The sequence below is a fragment of the Nerophis lumbriciformis genome, linkage group LG16, assembly GCF_033978685.3.
Source record: "Nerophis lumbriciformis linkage group LG16, RoL_Nlum_v2.1, whole genome shotgun sequence".
NCBI classification, from domain to species: Eukaryota; Metazoa; Chordata; class Actinopteri; order Syngnathiformes; family Syngnathidae; genus Nerophis; species Nerophis lumbriciformis.
Window position 1 is genome coordinate 6,200,747 of NC_084563.2, and position 21,422 is coordinate 6,222,168.

General features: G+C 37.3%; 2 protein-coding genes across 3 annotated transcripts in view; both read right to left on the bottom strand.

Moving 5' to 3' along the window:
• Nucleotides 1-13,536, bottom strand: part of abca1b (ATP-binding cassette, sub-family A (ABC1), member 1B) — an 82,100-nt gene extending 68,564 nt beyond the window's left edge. The window contains exons 1-2 of the mRNA XM_061976546.2: nt 13,463-13,536; nt 3,465-3,567 (exon numbers count right to left, since the gene is read on the bottom strand). Of these exons, the coding sequence (XP_061832530.1) occupies nt 3,465-3,530 (66 nt within the window). The 5' untranslated portion in view covers nt 3,531-3,567; nt 13,463-13,536. The remainder of the gene's footprint in view (nt 1-3,464; nt 3,568-13,462) is intronic.
• Nucleotides 13,537-18,530: 4,994 nt separating this feature from the next.
• Nucleotides 18,531-21,422, bottom strand: part of slc44a1b (solute carrier family 44 member 1b) — a 36,662-nt gene continuing 33,770 nt past the window's right edge. For both annotated transcript variants that reach the window (XM_061976552.1, XM_061976553.2), the window contains exon 16: nt 18,531-19,419. In XM_061976552.1, the coding sequence (XP_061832536.1) occupies nt 19,396-19,419 (24 nt within the window). In that variant the 3' untranslated portion in view covers nt 18,531-19,395. The remainder of the gene's footprint in view (nt 19,420-21,422) is intronic.

The following is a 21,422-nucleotide window of genomic DNA, read 5'->3' on the forward strand; positions in this document are numbered from 1 at the left end:
ACATGAGGGTGGTCCCAAAAAGGAGGGATTTTTTTTCAAATTAACTGTGTGTCGCTTTTAAAAGTGCTCCCCCTCTGGTCAACATATGAAATAACAAGTGTGTGTAAGAAATTGAAATGCGCCCCCTTTGGCCAAAATTAAATAAAAACATAAATAAATATGTATATAGAGACATACTGTAATAACTTGAAGTAAATAATTAGGGCTGCAACAACTAATCGATTAAATCGATTATAAAATAGTTGGCGATTAATTTAGTCATCTATTCGTTGGATCTATGCTATGCACATGCGCAGAGGCAATTTTTATTTTATTTTTACTTTTTTTTTAATTTTATTTATTTATTTTTTATAAACCTTTATTTATAAACTGCAACATGTACAAACAGCTGAGAAACAATAATCAAAATAAGTATGGTGCCACTATGCTGTTTTTCCCCCCCAATAAAATACTGGAAAGGATAGAAATGTAGTTTGTCTCTTTTATCCGATTATTAATCGATTAATCGAAGTAATAATCGACAGATTAATCGATTATCAAATTAATCGTTAGTTGCAGCCCTATAAATAATGAAGATTAAAAACCAATTACGAACAAAAAATAAAAATAATTCCCTAAAATCAGTCTTTGTCTCGTAATGTGTCGACTTTTTTCTTATAAAATTGGGAACAATTTCTCATGTTCTTTCTGTTTCTGTAATATTGCAATATTTTCTCGTAAAATTATTACTTTTTTAATGTAAAATTATGACTTTTTAATGCAAAATTATGACATTTGTCATATAAAACTCTGACTTTTATCACAATATTACCAACTTTTTTTTGTTGTTCTTGTAAATCAGTGACATTTTTTGAGTAAAATTATGACTTTCATCATCATTTTGCAAAGTAAAATACCGATTGTTATTATAATATTGCCAACATTTTTAAAGTTTTCTTATAAAATTGTGACTTTTGTCGAGTAAAATCACGACTCTTTTCATAAAATTGCCAAAATTTTAAGCTTTTTCTTGTAAAATTGCGACTGTTATTGAGTAAAATTCCAACTTTTATCACAATATTAGGGGTGTAACGGTACGTGTGTTTGTATTGAACCGTTTCGGTACGGGGGTTTCGGTTCGGTTCGGAGGTGTACCGAACGAGTTTCCATACGGACATATTAAGTAGCGTAACGCACGTTGTGTACACAATGCACACCGAGGCACAACACACGGCATGCTAGCAGCTAACGGGCTAGGATAGACTGACCATACGTCCTCTTTTCACCGGACATGTCATCTTTTGCGAAGCTGTCCGGACGAAGTTTCTTAAATGCCTCAAATGTCCGGCATTTTGAGTTAGGGTTGCGTGTATTTTCAATGTACGTTAAGGGTTAAGAAGGGGTTGAAAACAAAACAAATTGTGCTCGCAGCAGCATTGGTGAGGGAGGGGCAGAGACAGAGAGAGAGAGAGAGTTATGATAAACGCGCATGCGTCGCCAGGCTCTGCTTTTTATCCATACATTTAATTTTTTATTATCTATAGCAGGGGTGTCAAAAGTGTGCCCCGGAGGCCATTTGCGGCCCACAGCTAATGTTTTAAAGGCACATTCTAAAAATACTATTAAACTTTTTTTCCCTTTCTTTCTTTAGTTTATTTGGAACATGAACACACTTACATCATAATACATAACACAATTTCATATAATTTCATTTTACATCATGCCCGAAAAGGAGTAGGAAGAAGCAAAGCTTATTTAATCCTACCCCCTTCCCACTTCAAAGCGTTTACAAATATATAGAATCATTTATTGACCTTTTTATATAATAAAATAACATCTATGAATTAGTATACAACAGTTTTGTAATATGTAATTAATTAATTAATTCAGTCATTATTAACATACTGAGATGAAGAATATCTTATTTTCAATAAGGTTGGAAGTATTTCTCATAATTCTTCTTTTTTGTACTCTGTAAGCACTATTATTTTGAACAACCTCTTAAACTGGATCATATCAGTACAATTTTTAACTTCTTTACTTAATCCATTCCATCATTTAATTCCACATACTGATATGCTAAAAGTTCTAAGTGTTGTACGTGCACATATAAATGTTTTAAATTATTTTTTCCTCTAAGGTTATATTTCTCCTCTTTAGTTGAGAAGAATTGTTGTACATTCTTTGGTAGCAGGTTATAGTTTGCTTTGTACAGCATTTTAGATGTTTGCAATTTTACCAAATCACCGAACTAAACTAAACAAAAACATAACAAAAGTGAACTAAAAAAGCTTAAAGGTTAAATGTAATTTAGAAAAAGTTGCAATGTTTCAAACTGTCATTGCTCAAAACATAATATTGAATCAAAATCAATGTTATTATGAATTATTGACCTATCCAAGGTTCCCATTACTTCACATCAAATATTCCAATAAGAAAAATATTGTTGGTGGAAGATTTGGCAAATTTGGTAAATAAATAATCCAAAAATGTATATTTTGTTGTTTTCTTACCGTACCGAAAATTAACCGAACCGTGACCTCTAAACCGAGGTACGTACCGAACCGACATTTTTGTGTACCGTTACACCCCTACATAATATTGCACAAATGTTCAGTTTTTCTTGTCAAATTCTGACTTGCGTTGAGCAAAATGACGACTTTTATTATAATACTGCCAAGTTTTTCTTGTGAAATTCCGACTCATTTTGCACAACAAGCTTTTTTACATTCGCATAGTATGCACCGTATTTTTCGGACTATAAGTCGCAGTTTTTTTTTCATAGTTTGGCCGGGGGTGCGACTTATACTCAGGAGCGACTTATGTGTGAAATTATCAACACATTAGCGTAAAATATCAAATAATATTATTTATCTCATTCACGTAAGGGACTAGACGTATAAGATTTCATGGGATTTAGCGATTAGGAGTGACAGATTGTATAGCATGTTCTATATAATATAGTTATTTGAATGACTCTGACCATAATATGTTACGTTAACATACCAGTTGGTTATTTATGCCTCATATAACGTACACTTATTCAGCCTGTTGTTCACTATTCTTTATTTATTTTAAATTGCCTTTCAAATGTCTATTCTTGCTGTTGGCTTTTAACAAATACATTCCCCCCTAAAATGCGACTTATATATGATTTTTCCCTTCTTTATTATGCATTTTCGGCCGGTGCGACTTATACTCCGAAAAATACGGTATATATTATTCATGTTGTAAATACATTTCTTTATATATCTAGAAAGGCTGGTCCTAAAGAGGTCTCAAGAAGGTAAGAAATACAAGAATGTGTGTGTGTGTGTGTGTGTGTGTGTGTGTGTGTGTGTGTGTAAGATCATTTCACAAACATTGTTGTCCCAAACGCTTAAAGTCCACAAAGAATCAATAGATTGATTGACAGCATATGTTCATACGTGAGTGTGTGTGAATGTGTACGTGTGTGTGAGTGTGTGTGTGTGTGTGTCTCTCACAGTCTGCCGTCGTCTGTAGGTGAAGTTCTTCCAGAGCAGCAGACCCAGCTGAGTCCAGTCAGACATGTCGACACACAATGTGAGGATGCAGCGCAGCAGCAACCTTTAACAGCACCTCTCAAGGGTCAAAGGTCAACAGTCAGATAGTCAAGGTGCTGATCACACACACACACACACACACACACACACACACACACACACACACACACACACACACACACACACACACACACACACTATCTTGGTACAGCCGGTCATTATTTTAGGAACCCTTGATAATCTTCCACTGATCAATAATCAATAACTTCTCCATGTTGACATGGAAAGTGTTCCTAATGTTGTGTCCTTCTCGTTGACAGGTGACACGAGAAGAACATGCCAACGTTACAGAAAATGTAAAAAAAAAACCTCATTAACATAAGCATCTAATTATCTAACTCTGTGCTCACTCCTTCATTAGCATGTGGCTAACATACCTTCATTAGCATGCGGCTAACATACCTTCATTAGCATGTGGCTAACATACCTTCATTAGCATGTGGCTAACATACCTTCATTAGCATGTGGCTAACATACCTTCATTAGCATGTGGCTAACATACCTTCATTAGCATGTGGTTAACATACCTTCATTAGCATGTGGCTAACATACCTTCATTAACATGTGGCTAACATACCTTCATTAGCATGCGGCTAACATACCTTCATTAGCATGTGGCTAACATACCTTCATTAGCATGTGGCTAACATACCTTCATTAGCATGTGGCTAACATACCTTCATTAGCATGTGGCTAACATACCTTCATTAGCATGTGGCTAACATACCTTCATTAGCATGCGGCTAACATACCTTCATTAGCATGTGGCTAACATACCTTCATTAGCATGTGGCAAACATACCTTCATTAGCACGTGGCTAACATACCTTCATTAGCACGTGGCTAACATACCTTCATTAGCATGTGGCTAACATACCTTCATTAGCATGTGGCTAACATACCTTCATTAGCATGTGGCTAACATACCTTCATTAGCATGTGGCTAACATACCCTCATTAGCATGTGGCTAACATACCTTCATTAGCATGTGGCTAACATACCTTCATTAGCATGCGGCTAACATACCTTCATTAGCATGCGGCTAACATACCTCCATTAGCATGTGGCTAACATACCTTCATTAGCATGTGGCTAACATACCTTCATTATTATTCACAATTATTTCCAACTCACAACACCCACTCTTTCCTGAATATGGAACCCTGCCATCAGGGAGAAGACTCCGGGTCCCACTATGCAAATCTAACCGCCTTAAATTATCATTTGTCCCAGCCTCCATTAAGCTGACCAACAATGTGCAATAGAATTTTAATACATAGGTTAGCACTTTTTTAGCACAGAGCACTTTAGCACGTAGCACTTTAGAACTAAGCACTTTAGCACACAGCACTTTATCCATGAGCTCTAGTGCAATGCACATTGGTACTTTATCTTTATCTCCATACTGTAGATGTTATGCCTACATCAAAGTGCCACCTATGTCTATCAAGCTCCATGTTCTGATGTTTAAATGTTAGTTGTATGGTTGTGGTTGTGTCTGTGCTTGTGTTTTTGTTCTGTTGTTTTTGGGTATGTTAAGAAAGCAATGATGCACTGTGCCCAAGACAAATTTCCCCGCGGGGACAATAAAGTTGAACCTTGAACCTTGAACCTTGAACCTAGCATGTGGCTAACATACCTTCATTAGCATGTGGTTAACATACCTTCATTAGCATGTGGCTAACATACCTTCATTAGCATGTGGCTAACATACCTTCATTAGCATGTGGCTAACATACCTTCATTAGCATGTGGCTAACAAACCTTCATTAGCATGTGGCTAACATACCTTCATTAGCATGTGGCTAACATACCTTCATTAGCATGTAGCTAACACACCTTCATTAGCATGTGGCTAACATACCTTCATTAACATGTGGCTAACATACCTTCATTAGCATGCGGCTAACATACCTTCATTAGCATGCGGCTAACATACCTTCATTAGCATGTGGCTAACATACCCTCATTAGCATGTGGCTAACATACCTTCATTAGCATGCGGCTAACATACCTTCATTAGCATGTGGCTAACATACCTTCATTAGCATGTGGCTAACATACCTTCATTAGCATGTGGCTAACATACCTTCATTAGCATGTGGCTAACATACCTTCATTAGCATGTGGCTAACATACCTTCATTAGCATGTGGCTAACATACCCTCATTAGCATGTGGCTAACATACCTTCATTAGCATGTGGCTAACATACCTTCATTAGCATGTGGCTAACATACCTTCATTAGCATGTGGCTAATAATAATAATAATAACTGGGATTTATATAGCGCTTTTCTAAGTACCCAAAGTCGCTTTACATGTGGAACCCATCATTCATTCACACCTGGTGGTGGTAAGCTACTCTCATAGCCACAGCTGCCCTGGGGTAGACTGACAGAAGCGTGGCTGCAATTTGCGCCAACGGCCCCTCCGACCACCACCTATCATTCATCATTCAGTTCACCGGTGTGAGTGGCACCGGGGGCAAAAGGTGAAGTGTCCCGCCCAAGGACACAACGGCAGCGATTTTTGGAAGGAAGAGGCGGGGAGCGAACCTGCAACCCTCAGGTTTCTGGCACGGTTGCTCTACCCACTACGCCATGCCGCCCCCGGCTAACATACCTTCATTAACATGTGGCTAACATACCTTCATTAGCATGTGGCTAACATACCTTCATTAGCATGTGGCTAACATACCTTCATTAGCATGTGGCTAACATACCTTCATTAGCATGTGGCTAACATACCTTCATTAGCATGTGGCTAACATACCTTCATTAGCATGTGGCTAACATACCTTCATTAGCATGTGGCTAACATACCTTCATTAGCATGTGGCTAACATACCTTCATTGGCATGTGGCTAACATACCTTCATTAGCATGTGGCTAACATACCTTCATTAGCATGCGGCTAACATACCTTCATTAGCATGTGGCTAACATACCTTCATTAGCATGTGGTTAACATACCTTCATTAGCATGTGGTTAACATACCTTCATTAGCATGTGGTTAACATACCTTCCTTAGCATGTGGCTAACATACCTTCATTAGGATGTGGCTAACATACCCTCATTAGCATGTGGCTAACATACCTTCATTAGCATGTGGCTAACATACCTTCATTAGCATGTGGCTAACATACCTTCATTAGCTTGTTTATTAACATGTGGCTAACATCATTAGCATGTTCATTAGCACATGGCTAACATCATACTTTAATTGCATGTTCATTAGCACGTGGCTAACATTATACATGGCTTAGCATGTTCATTAGCATGCGGCTAACATTATACGTTGATTAGTATGTGATATGTTGATTAGTTATGTGACTCGGAGGCAGATATTTACATATATCCGAATTTAAGTGTTACTTCTTTTGTCTTCATTTTCATATTACAAAACAGCTAGTGTTTTTTTTCCAAATGTGGTCTTTTGGTTGTCTGCAAAACTGGGTGCTTAAGCTTGAAGTGAGGAATGTTAGAGAGAGAGATAATAAGCATGTGTTTTGGCTAACAAGACATGACTGCCAGGGGGGGGAGGATGTCTGGTCTCAATGTATATATGCAAAGCTTTGCAAATATATTACAAAATACCTATTCTGTCTCTAGTGGTTTTTCAACTCAGCTTTAAGTGTCGTAAAGAGCTTGGGAGCGACTTGTGACTTGAATTCCCTGGGAGGAACAACTGGTCCTAAACGCAACACTAACATACGTTAATTGTGTTACTTTTATTAGCAGGGCTAACATTATACATCAATTAGCACGTTCATTAGCGTGGCTAATAGTGTAGCTTTTGTTAATTAGCATGGCTAACATCATACATAATTAGCAAGTTCATTAGCGTGGCTAACATTATAGCTCGGGACGATGTTCGAAACCTGTTCTCCCGGTTGTTCGATAAGAAAAGAACCGATTCCATGGACTGGAATCCCTTTTTGAGAACCGGTTCCCGTTATCGAGGCCACTATAGTAAAGAAAAAGAGTTGGTTCTTTATTCGAATCCCTGAGAACGAATCCCGTCCCACAGGGCATTTCCTGTGGGACGGCAATGTTATGCCCATTTGATTGTAGACTCTTACTGACACCCTGTGGCGATATGAAAATACGACGCATCATTAGTTTGGGCACTTCCGGGTTGGCGACGTCAGTTCAGTTCATGAGACAATTGAGAAGTAGACAAGTTGTGTTAGCTCTTACAAGCCTTGGAAAAGATAAGTCTGTAAGTAAACTGTTTAACTTGTTTATGTAACTCAATATTAAGGTGAAAAGTGGTTACATTTGATACTAAGATGTTTATTGAAAAACGATTTTTGTGCACTGTTTCGATGGATGTTTTGAGGACTTAAAATGGCTGCCAGTTGTGTATTTCCGCCATCGGAAAAAATTTTTGGAAGAAGAATTGTTGATTGATGACTGCGGTGTTCTTAGTGTGTGTAGTTAGTATGTTCCAATAGCAGCAGAAGTGCACTTTTTGGAGAGTTGTATTATTTTCAGTTTTGTGCCCAAGGGCCTGATTTTATTTAACACTATATTATTATTTATACACCTATAGTGATCACAGAGACAGGTTGTTTTTGTCTTACTGTATATATTTGTTTTTTCTGAAAAATCCCACTTAATATACTTTGGGTAACAGTCAATATTTTTTTTTTTTTTTTTTTTTTTAGGGGAGTAACAGTCAATATTTATTTATTTATTTATTTATTTTTTCTTTTAAAATAAAAGTGAGCTTTTGTTAATTCAAATAGTGTTTTTTTCCATATACAACAACCTATCTGGATTCGATAAGAGAATCGATAAGGAATCGATTCGATAAGAGGATTAGGTAATGGGCTCGAACTCGATAATTTCTTATTAAACATCATCCCTAACTATAGCTTACGTTAATTAGCATGGCTAACATTATAGATTCATTAGCATGTTCATTAGCGTGGCAACATTAGAGCTTACATTAATTAGCATGGCTTACATGATAGATTCATTAGCATGTTCATTAGCGTGGCTGACATTATACATAATTAGCAAATTAATTAGCATGGCTAACATTATACATAATTAGAAAGTTCATTAGCGTGGCTAATATTAGAGGTTACGTTCATTAGCATGGCTAATATTATAAATTCATTAGCATGTTCATTAGCATGCTAACATTGTAGATTCATTAGCATGTTCATTAGCGTGGCTAACATTATACATAATTAGCAAATTAATTAGCATGGCTAACATTATACATAATTAGAAAGTTCATTAGCGTGGCTAATATTAGAGGTTACGTTCATTAGCATGGCTAATATTATAAATTCATTAGCATGTTCATTAGCATGCTAACATTATAGATTTATTAGCATGTTCATTAGCGTGGCTAACATTAGAGCTTATATTAATTAGCATGGCTTACATGATAGATTCATTAGCATGTTCATTAGTGTGGCTGACATTATACATAATTAGCAAATTAATTAGCATGGCTAACATTATACATAATTAGAAAGTTCATTAGCGTGGCTAATATTAGAGGTTACGTTCATTAGCATGGCTAATATTATAAATTCATTAGCATGTTCATTAGCATGCTAACATTATAGATTCATTAGCATGTTCATTAGCGTGGCTAACATTAGAGCTTATATTAATTAGCTTGGCTTACATGATAGATTCATTAGCATGTTCATTAGCGTGGCTGACATTATACATAATTAGCAAGTTAATTAGCATGGCTAACATTATACATAATTAGAAAGTTCATTAGCGTGGCTAACATTAGAGGTTACGTTCATTAGCATGGCTAATATTATAAATTCATTAGCATGTTCATTAGCATGCCTAACATTATAGATTCATTAGCATGTTCATTAGCTTGGCTAACATTAGAGGTTACGTTAATTAGCGTGGCTAACATTATAGATAATTAGAAAGTTTATTAGCATGGCTAACATTATAGATTCATTAACATGTTCATTAGCGTGGCTAACATTAGAGGTTACGTTAATTAGCGTGGCTAACATTATAGATAATTAGAAAGTTAATTAGCATGGCTAACATTATAGATTCATTAGCATGTTCATTAGCATGGCTAACATTATAGATTCATTAGCATGGTAAACATGATAGATTCATTAGCATGTTCATTAGCATGGCCAGCATTATCGATTCATTAGCATGTTCATTAGCGTGGCTAACATCAGAGGTTACGTTTATTAGCATGGCTAACATTATACATAATTATAAAGTTCATTAGCGTGGCTAACATTATAGCTTACGTTAATTAGCATGGCCAACATTATAGATTCATTACCATGTTCATTAGCGTGGCTAACATTAGAGGTTACGTTTATTAGCATGGCTAACATTATACATAATTAGAAAGTTCATTAGGGTGGCTAACCTTATAGCTTACGTTAATTAGCGTGGCTAACATTATAGATTCATTAGCATGTTCATTAGCGTGGCTAACATTAGAGCTTACATTAATTAGCATGGCTTACATTATAGATTCATTAACATGTTCATTAGCATGGCTAACATTATAGATTCATTAGCATGTTCATTAGCATGGCTAACATTATAGATTCATTAGCATGGCTAACATTATTGATTCATTAGCATGGCTAACATTATAGATTCATTAGCATGTTCATTAGCATGGCTAACATTATAGCTTACGTTAACTAGCTTGGCTAACATTATACATAATTAGAAAGTTCATTAGTGTGGCTAACATTAGAGGTTACGTTCATTAGCATGGCTAATATTATAGATTTATTAACATGTTCATTAGCATGGCTATCATTATAGATTCATTAGCATGTTCATTAGCATGGCTAACATTATTGATTCATTAGCATGTTCATTAGCGTGGCTAACATTATAGCTTACATTAATTAGCATGGCTAACATTGTAGATTTATTAGCTTAGCTGACATTATACATAATTAGAAAGTTAATTAGCGAGGCTAATATTAGAGGTTACGTTCATTAGCATGGCTAATATCATAGATTTATTAACATGTTCATTAGCATGGCTATCATTATAGATTCATTAGCATGTTCATTAGCATGGCTAACATTATTGATTCATTAGCATGTTCATTAGCGTGGCTAACATTATAGCTTACGTTAATTAGCATGGCTAACATTGTAGATTTATTAGCATGGCTGACATTATACATAATTAGAAAGTTAATTAGCGAGGCTAATATTAGAGGTTACGTTCATTAGCATGGCTAATATTATAGATTCATTAGCATGTTCATTAGCGTGGCTAACATTATAGCTTATGCTAATTAACATGGCTAACATTATAGATTAATTAGCATGTTCATTAGCATGGCTGACATTATACATAATTAGAAAGTTAATTAGCGTGGCTAATATTAGAGGTTACGTTCATTAGCATGGCTAATATTATAGATTCATTAGCATGGCCAACATTATAGATTCATTAGCATTTTCATTAGCGTGGCTAACATTATACATAATTAGCAAGTTAATTAGTGTGGCTAATATTAGAGGTTACGCTCATTAGCATGGCTAATATTATAGATTCATTAGCATGTTCATTAGCATGGCTAATATTATAGATTCATTAGCATGGCCAACATTATAGATTCATTAGCATGTTCATTAGCGTGGCTAACATTATAGCTTACATTAATTAGCATGCTAACATTGTAGATTCATTAGCATGGCTGACATTATACATAATTAGAAAGTTAATTAGCGTGGCTAATATTTGAGGTTACGTTTATTAGCATGGCTAATATTATAGATTCATTAGAAAGTTCATTGGCATGGCTAACATTATAGATTCATTAGCATGTTCATTAGCATGGCTAAAATTGTAGATTCATTAGCATGTTCATTAGCATGGCTAACATTATAGATTCATTAGCATGGCTAACATTATAGATTCATTAGCATGGCTAACATTCTAGATTCATTAACATGGCTAACATTATTGATTCATTAGCATGTTCATTAGCGTGGCTAACATTATAGCTTACGTTAATTAGCATGGCTAACATTATAGATGAATTAGCATGTTCATTAGCATGGCTGACATTATACATAATTAGAAAGTTAATTAGCGTGGCTAATATTAGAGGTTACGTTCATTAGCATGGCTAATATTATAGATTCATTAGCATGGCCAACATTATAGATTCATTAGCATTTTCATTAGCGTGGCTAACATTATACATAATTAGCAAGTTAGTTAGTGTGGCTAATATTAGAGGTTACGCTCATTAGCATGGCTAATATTATAGATTCATTAGCATGTTCATTAGCATGGCTAATATTATAGATTCATAAGCATGGCCAACATTATAGATTCATTAGCATGTTCATTAGCGTGGCTAACATTATAGATTCATTAGCATGTTCATTAGCGTGGCTAACATTATAGCTTACATTAATTAGCATGCTAACATTGTAGATTCATTAGCATGGCTGACATTATACATAATTACAAAGTTAATTAGTGTGGCTAATATTATAGATTATTAGCATGTTCATTAGCATGGCTAACATTATAGATTCATTAGCATGGCTAATATTATAGATTCATTAGCATGTTCATTAGCGTGGCTAACATTATAGCTTATGCTAATTAGCATGGCTAACATTATAGATTCATTAGCATGTTCATTAGCGTGGCTAACATTATAGCTTATGCTAATTAGCATGGCTAACATTATAGATTCATTAGCATGTTCATTAGCGTGGCTAACATTATAGCTTATGCTAATTAGCATGACTAACATTATAGATTCAATTGCATGTTCATTAGCATGGCTAACATTATAGATTCATTAGCATGTTCATTAGCATGGCTAACATTATAACTTATGCTAATTAGCATGGCTAACATTGTAGATTCATTAGCATGTTCATTAGCATGGCTGACAATATACATAATTAGAAGGTTAATTAGCGTGGCTAATATTAGAGGTTACCTTCATTAGCGTGGCTAATATTATAGATTATTAGCATGTTCATTAGCATGGCTAACATTATTGATTCATTAGCATGGCTAACATTATAGCTTACGTTAACATGTTCATTAGCATTGCTAACATTATAAATTCATTAACATGTTCATTAGCATTGCTAACATTATAGATTCATTAGCATGTTCATTAGCATGGCTAACATTATAGCTTACGTTAATTAGCATGGCTAACATTGTAGATTCATTAGCATGGCTGCCATTATACATAATTAGAAAGTTAATTAGCGTCGCTAATATTAGAGGTTACGTTCATTAGCGTGGCTAATATTATAGATTCATTAGCATGGCTGCCATTATACATAATTAGAAAGTTAATTAGCGTCACTAATATTAGAGGTTACGTTCATTAGCGTGGCTAATATTATAGATTCATTAGCATGTTCATTAGCGTGGCTAAAGTTTTAGCTTATGCTAATTAGCATGGCTAACATTATAGATTAATTAGCATGTTCATTAGCATGGCTAACATTGTAGATTCATTAGAAAGTTAATTAACGTGGCTAATATTAGAGGTTACGTTCATTAGCATGGCTAATGTTTAGTCTTTTGAAGTACTCTTTGTTTACCAAATTTTCAAACGTAAACGTTATGAATGAATCCACTAAGTTAAATATGGCGATCAATAAAGATGATCTACATATCTGTTGTGTAAAAAGGCAAACCATGACACATTTGAAGAAATAAGCAAGTGATTAATCATTGATTGATTGATTGACAGGTCTTATCGATGAAGTCCATCAAGCTGCTGAGAAGTGACACAAAAACACTTTTGCTCTTTTGTTAGTTTTCATTTGTGGCTTTTTGGGCGATTTTAGTCAACTTTAGTGAACAATCACCTTGTCTTGTTGCTAAACACACACATGACGTCATGCCCACTCACCAGTCCGCTGTTGTTGTTGTTGTTGTTGTTGTTGTTGTTGTTGTGTTGCTTGAGTTGTGTTGCTTGAGTTGTGTTAGTGCGGACAAAATCACAGCGAAGTCGTGAGTCCGCCTGCTCTGCTCAGACTGATGTTCGCCGCACTCAGCACACGTTCTGCTTCCGTCGGGACTTTCAAAATAAGACAACATACGTCAATAGCTTATAGCGCTATTCTACCTTCAAGCTACTCAAAGCGCTTTGACACTATTTCCACATTCACCCATTCACACATTCACTCATTATTCACGCAGGTACCTGCCGGTAAGTTTCCTTTACCGGGCGTTTTACTTCACATTTTCCTTTCCAGAAAAAAAGAAAAAAAAAAAGCTCATCTCAACTGGCAAATAAATAATGAATTGTCGAACTTTGATTTAACTTTCTAGTTCGTGTTGTGACCCAGGGCAGTTGCAACAACATAATATCAACATAACAAGCTGATAAAACTGTGATAAGAATGTTGACCTTTCCGGTATCGCCCACGTCCGGTCGAAGAGCGCGCTCCTCCAAAATAAAGGACAACTCCCAACATACAGACACGCGTAAATACATCAAATGAAACTGCGGGTGCATAAAATAAAAGATGAATAATTTAATAATTACTTAAACAATGTCATTGGAATTGGAATCAAACAAATATGTGTTATTAAATGCGTCAATAATTAATCATAATTGCTTAAATAACTATTGAATTAAATATTTCAATATTTGCAATGAATTATTGCACTATTTGATAAATGATTCATTGAATGATATAATTATTGATTTATTCATCTGTCAAACTCAGCCATCAAAGTCAGTGGGCGGGTCCTAACACCTGATTGGCTGCCTGCCACTTCCAATTATCTGTGGAACTTGGACCAGAGAAGCGGTCGATATCTTGGTCTAAAAGTGCGAACATTTGGTCTACTTTAAGCGTTAACCTGCTCCGGGGGAGCAGGTCTTGCTGGCTCATGCCCCGCAAGGTCTCAATTATTTACCAGAAACTCCCCAAAAAGTATATTTTCGCCGCCTCGTTTCCAAAGACTTCCTCCGGTTTTCAGAGCAGAGCAATCATTGGACGAGAGTCCTGTTAGCCCCGCCCACTGACTTTGATGGCTCAGTTTGACAGATACAGTTAATTCATGATGACCGCTTCATGAAACAATCAAATATTTAATTGAATCATTAAATAAATCCAGAAAAAAAATGAATAATTACTTGCTTGAATAATTAACTATATACATAATTAAGATGATTAAAAATAAAAACAAAACAAATGTATTTATACATTAAACAATTTAATGTCACATTTATTACCACAATTATTTAATACAAATTATAGTTAAATTATTTAAAGATTTATAAAATGTTGCCCATTTGACCTCCACATAACATTGTTATTTTGTCTGCAATGCGTTTTTGGACACAGAATCATTTTGGGGACAAAAACCAAAGGAAAGAAATAGTAGTTTTTGCTTTTGTTGACTTATTTTGCAACAAACCGTATTATTTTTGTAATCCATCACATTGATAGCAAATAGGTTTGCTGAATAAACACATGTAGTGTGTTTTATAATGATCACAATCACGAGCAATGCATTCATCTTTACACAGTTCATGGGGAAAGTATCAGTATCTCGCCATGTACTTCGGCCCACTGCTGTGATGACGTCACGACATTTTTTTTGCCACAGGAGGGCGCTCTGCTCAAACTTCTTACATTTGGCAGGCTGATGATTCATTTGCAGAAATGATTCACTTGCAGAAACGATTCACTTGCAGAAATGATGCATTTGCAGAAATAACTCACTTGCAGAAACGATTCATTTGCATCAATTGCAGAAATGATTCATTTGCAGAAATGATTCACTTGCAGAAATGACTCATTTGCAGAAATGATTTATTTGCAGAAATTATTCATTAACATCATTTGCAGAAATTATTCATTTGCAGAAATTATTCATTAGCATCATTTGCAGAAATGATTCATTTGCATCATTTGCAGAAATGATTCATTTGCATCATTTGCAGAAATGATTCATTAGCATCATTTGCAGAAATGATTCATTTGCATCATTTGCAGAAATTATTAATTTGCAGAAATGATTCATTTGCATCATTTGCAGATATGATTCATTTGCAGAAATGATTCATTTGCATCATTTGCAGGAATAAATTCATTTGCAGAAATGATTCACTTGTAGAAATGATTCATTTGCAGAAATTATCAATTTGCATCATTTTCCGAAATGATTCATATGCAGAAATGATTCACTTGCAGAAATGATTCATTTGCAGAAATTATTCATTTGCATCATTTGCAGAAATTATTCATTTACAGAAATGATTCATTTGCAGAAATGATTCACTTGCAGAAATGATTCGTTTGCACAATTTGCAGAAATGATTCATTTGCATCCTTTGCAGAAATGATTCATTTGCAGAAATGATTCATTTGCAGAAATTATTTACTTGCAGAAATGATTCACTTGCAGAAATGATTCGTTTGCACAATTTGCAGAAATGATTCATTTGCATCATTTGCAGAAATAAATTAATTTGCAGAAATGATTCACTTGTAGAAATGATTCATTTGCAGAAATTATCAATTTGCATCATTTTCCGAAATGATTCATTTGCAGAAATGATTCACTTGCAGAAATGATTCATTTGCAGAAACTATTCATTTGCATCATTTGCAGAAATTATTCATTTACAGAAATGATTCATTTGCAGAAATGATTCACTTGCAGAAATGATTCGTTTGCACAATTTGCAGAAATGATTCATTTGCATCCTTTGCAGAAATGATTCATTTGCAGAAATTATTTACTTGCAGAAATGATTCATTTGTATCAGTGGCAGAAATGATTCACTTCCAGAAATGATTCATGTGCAGAAATGATTCATTTGCAGAAAGTATTTACTTGCAGAAATGATTCATTTGCAGAAATTATTCCTTTGCATCAGTTGCAGAAATGACTCATTTGCAGAAATGATTCACTTGCAGAAATGATTCATTTGCATTATTTGCAGAAATGATTCATTTGCATCATTTGCAGAAATGATTCATTTGCATCCTTTGCAGAAATGATTCACTTGCAGAAATGATTCATTTGCATTATTTGCAGAAATGATTCATTTGCATCATTTGCAGAAATGATTCATTTGCATCCTTTGCAGAAATGATTCATTTGCAGAAAGTATTTACTTGCAGAAATGATTCATTTGCAGAAATTATTCCTTTGCATCAGTTGCAGAAATGATTCATTTGCATTATTTGCAGAAATGATTCATTTGCATCATTTGCAGAAATGATTCATTTGCATCCTTTGCAGAAATGATTCATTTGCAGAAAGTATTTACTTGCAGAAATGATTCATTTGCAGAAATTATTCCTTTGCATCAGTTGCAGAAATGATTCATTTGCAGAAATGATTCACTTGCAGAAATGATTCATTTGCATTATTTGCAGAAATGATTCATTTGCATCCTTTGCAGAAATGATTCACTTGCAGAAATAATTCATTTGCATCATTTGCAGAAATGTTTCATTTGCATCCTTTGCAGAAATGATTCATTTGCAGAAATTATTTACTTGCAGAAATGATTCAATTGCAGAAATGATTCATTTGCATCAGTGGCAGAAATGATTCACTTCCAGAAATGATTCATGTGCAGAAATGATTCATTTGCAGAAAGTATTTACTTGCAGAAATGATTCATTTGCATCAGTTGCAGAAATGATTCATTTGCAGAAATGATTCACTTGCAGAAATGATTCATTTGCATTATTTGCAGAAATGATTCATTTGCATCCTTTGCAGAAATGATTCATTTGCATCCTTTGCAGAAATGATTCACTTGCAAAAATGATTCATTTGCATTATTTGCAGAAATGATTCATTTGCATCATTTGCAGAAATGATTCATTTGCATCCTTTGCAGAAATGATTCATTTGCAGAAATTATTTACTTGCAGAAATGATTCATTTGCAGAAATGATTCATTTGCATCAGTGGCAGAAATGATTCACTTCCAGAAATGATTCATGTGCAGAAATGATTCATTTGCAGAAAGTATTTACTTGCAGAAATGATTCATTTGCATCAGTTGCAGAAATGATTCATTTGCAGAAATGATTCACTTGCAGAAATGATTCATTTGCATTATTTGCAGAAATGATTCATTTGCATCATTTGCAGAAATGATTCATTTGTATCCTTTGCAGAAATGATTCACTTGCAGAAATGATTCATTTGCATTATTTGCAGAAATGATTCATTTGCATCATTTGCAGAAATGATTCATTTGCATCCTTTGCAGAAATGATTCATTTGCATCCTTTGCAGAAATGATTCATTTGCAGAAATTATTTACTTGCAGAAATGATTCAATTGCAGAAATGATTCATTTGCATCAGTGGCAGAAATGATTCACTTCCAGAAATGATTCATGTGCAGAAATGGTTCATTTGCAGAAATGATTCATTTGCAGAAATCATTTACTTGCAGAAATGATTCATTTGCATCTGTTGCAGAAATGATTCATTTGCAGAAATGATTCACTTGCAGAAATGATTCACTAATCAATGCAAGTTGTGCTTACTATTCTGATCAGTGATCATTAAGGAAAGTGTTTTCCTCAAGAAAATGAACTGTTTATACACACACACACACACACACACACACACACACACACACACACACACACACACACACACACACGTGACGTGTAAGGGCATGGAGTACAGCCAGCAAGTGTGTGTGACAATATTTTGCGTCCTTGTGTCCGTCGTGGCAGCACGGTTGGCGCAGTGGCTAGTTGGTGTGGCTCGCAATAAGAAGGTCCTAAGTTCAATCTTCCTGTGTGGAGTTTGCATGTTCTCTGCGTGGGTACTCCGGCTTCCTCCCACCTCCAAGGACATGCACCTGGGGATAGGCCCCTCCCACCTGGGGATAGGCCCCTCCCATGTGATTAAGGGATTGATAAATACAGAAGTTTGCCTGATTTAATGCATTTAAGACACAATTATTGATATCATTTTTATTTCACTATTTTCTTAGAAAAACAAATATACATAAGAAAGGATAAATATAAAAAAAAATCCAGGAACAGAAGAAAAGTCAAAGGTTACAAAGTTGAGTTTTTACTGCAGAGAAAAGCCAAACACTGGCGTGCGGTCACATGACAGCACCGAGTCACGTGACTTACAAAGTGAAGAAGAAGCCAGGTCATGCAACTACGCCGTCTAGCTAACTCCATCCACTTGATTGGATGTGACCGCGCCCCCTTCGCTGCCATTGGCTGATTCTTGGAAGGATGTGACCCCGCCCCCTTTGCTGATTCTTGGGACTTGTCCGGACCGAGCCGACCCTTTTCCTTGTGTGTGAGCCAATCGGCAATTAGTATCTGATCACATGACCCTGGTCCGTCTGGGAGAAAGTCACACGGAGAAGGCGGAGCCGAGGGCTGAGCATCATGGGTAGTGTGGAGTGCGTGAAGATCCGGCTTCCTGTCTTGAGACCTCAACGCCTCACGCCAGGAAGACTTTTGTTTTTATTGCAGGAAGCTCCGCCCACACCCAGAGACCGCCGTAGGACCTCGGCGGTCATGTGACCTCAGGGGGCGACCGCGTGAAAGTGTCACTCAGGACGGGAGGGTCGACCAATGAGAGAAGAGATGTCGTCATCAGAGGTCACAAAGCGTCCTCGTCCCAAAAGGTCAAGAAGAAAACATTGTTCCCTATCCCCAACTGCGCCGTGCTTCCATATAAAGTGCTTGGTTACGTGGTTATTCTTAGTAAAATATTGTTTTCCTGGAGTGAAAACACAGTAAACATGTTACACGTTGGTAAAAATAAACTTCTGGAATGTCTTTTCTTGTCTAACAAGTCCCAATGTGGCCTCATTCTGTCAAGCTGAGCTGCTCCCAGGAGCCTGCAACAGGAGAGCAGGGTTAGTGACCACTCACAGGTGCATCATGGGAAGAGTCATGTGACCACCGCAGAGGACGGCCTACTGCCTTGGTAGCAAAGATGGCGCCCTGTGGCCACGCCTAGGGGCTTTGGAGCAAGCATCCTCTCTCCCATGGGGTCAGACGTCTCCACGTGACTACAGGGCGCCATCTTTGCTACTGGGCGCCATCTTTGCTACAGGGCGCCATCTTTGCTACTGGGCGCCATTTTTGCTACAGGGCGCCATCTTTGCTACAGGGCGCCATCTTTGCTACAGGGCGCCATTTTTGCTACAGGGCGCCATCTTTGCTACTGGGCACCATCTTTGCTACTGGGCGCCATCTTTGCTACTGGGCGCCATTTTTGCTACAGGGCGCCATCTTTGCTACAGGGCGCCATCTTTGCTACAGGGCGCCATCTTTGCTACAGGGCGCCATTTTTGCTACAGGGCGCCATTTTTGCTACAGGGCGCCATCTTTGCTACTGGGCGCCATTTTTGCTACAGGGCGCCATCTTTGCTACAGGGCGCCATTTTTGCTACAGGGCGCCATTTTTGCTACAGGGCGCCATCTTTGCTACTGGGCGCCATCTTTGCTACAGGGCGCCATTTTTGCTACAGGGCGCCATCTTTGCTACAGGGCGCCATTTTTGCTACAGGGCGCCATTTTTGCTACAGGGCGCCATCTTTGCTACAGGGCGCCATTTTTGCTACAGGGCGCCATTTTTGCTACATCTTTGCTACTGGGCGCCATCTTTGCTACATCTTTGCTACTGGGCGCCATCTTTGCTACAGGGCGCCATCTTTGCTACAGGGCGCCATCTTTGCTACAGGGCGCCATCTTTGCTACATCTTTTCTACTGGGCGCCATCTTTGCTACAGGGCGCCATCTTTGCTACTGGGCGCCATTTTTGCTACAGGGCGCCATCTTTGCTACTGGGCGCCATCTTTGCTAGATCTTTGCTACAGGGCGCCATCTTTGCTACATCTTTGCTACTGGGCGCCATCTTTGCTACATCTTTGCTACTGGGCGCCATCTTTGCTACAGGGCGCCATCTTTTGCTACTTGGCGCCATCTTTGCTACATCTTTGCTACTGGGCGCCATCTTTGCTACAGGGTGCCATCTTTTGCTACTGGGCGCCATCTTTTGCTACTGGGCGCCATCTTTGCTACATCTTTGCTACAGGGCGCCATCTTTGCTACATTTTTGCTACTGGGCGCCATCTTTGCTACATCTTTGCTACTGGGCGCCATCTTTGCTACAGGACGCCATCTTTTGCTACTGGGCGCCATCTTTGCTACAGGGCGCCATCTTTGCTACATCTTTGCTACAGGGCGCCATCTTTGCTAAATCTTTGCTACTGGGCGCCATCTCTGCTACATCTTTGCTACTGGGCGCCATCTTTGCTACTGGGCGCCATCTTTGCTACAGGGCTCCATCTTTGCTACTGGGCGCCATCTTTGCTACAGGGCGCCATCTTTGCTACATCTTTGCTACAGGGCGCCATCTTTGCTAAATCTTTGCTACTGGGCGCCATCTTTGCTACATCTTTGCTACTGGGCGCCATCTTTGCTACTGGGCGCCATCTTTTGCTACTGGGCGCCATCTTTGCTACATCTTTGCTACAGGGCGCCATCTTTGCTACATCTTTACTACAGGGCGCCATCTTTGCTACAGGGCGCCATCTTTGCTACAGGGCGCCATCTTTGCTACCAGCTTAGAAAGCCAGTTGGCCAAACTGTGTCTCTAACATCAGCTAGGTGTCGTACCGTGTGGTCACTGTGTCGCACGACCACTCGTTAAAGCACAGCGGTGACGTTGTAAAGCAAACAGGAAGTGATGATGATGATGATGATGACGATGATGATGATGAAGATGACAAGTTAGCATGTAGCTGTTAGCGTGTCCACTTCACATCCACAGGGAAGTCTGTTAGCGTCCCGCCATTAGCGCACAGCATGCTTTGTGGTTAGCAGGCGGTCGCGC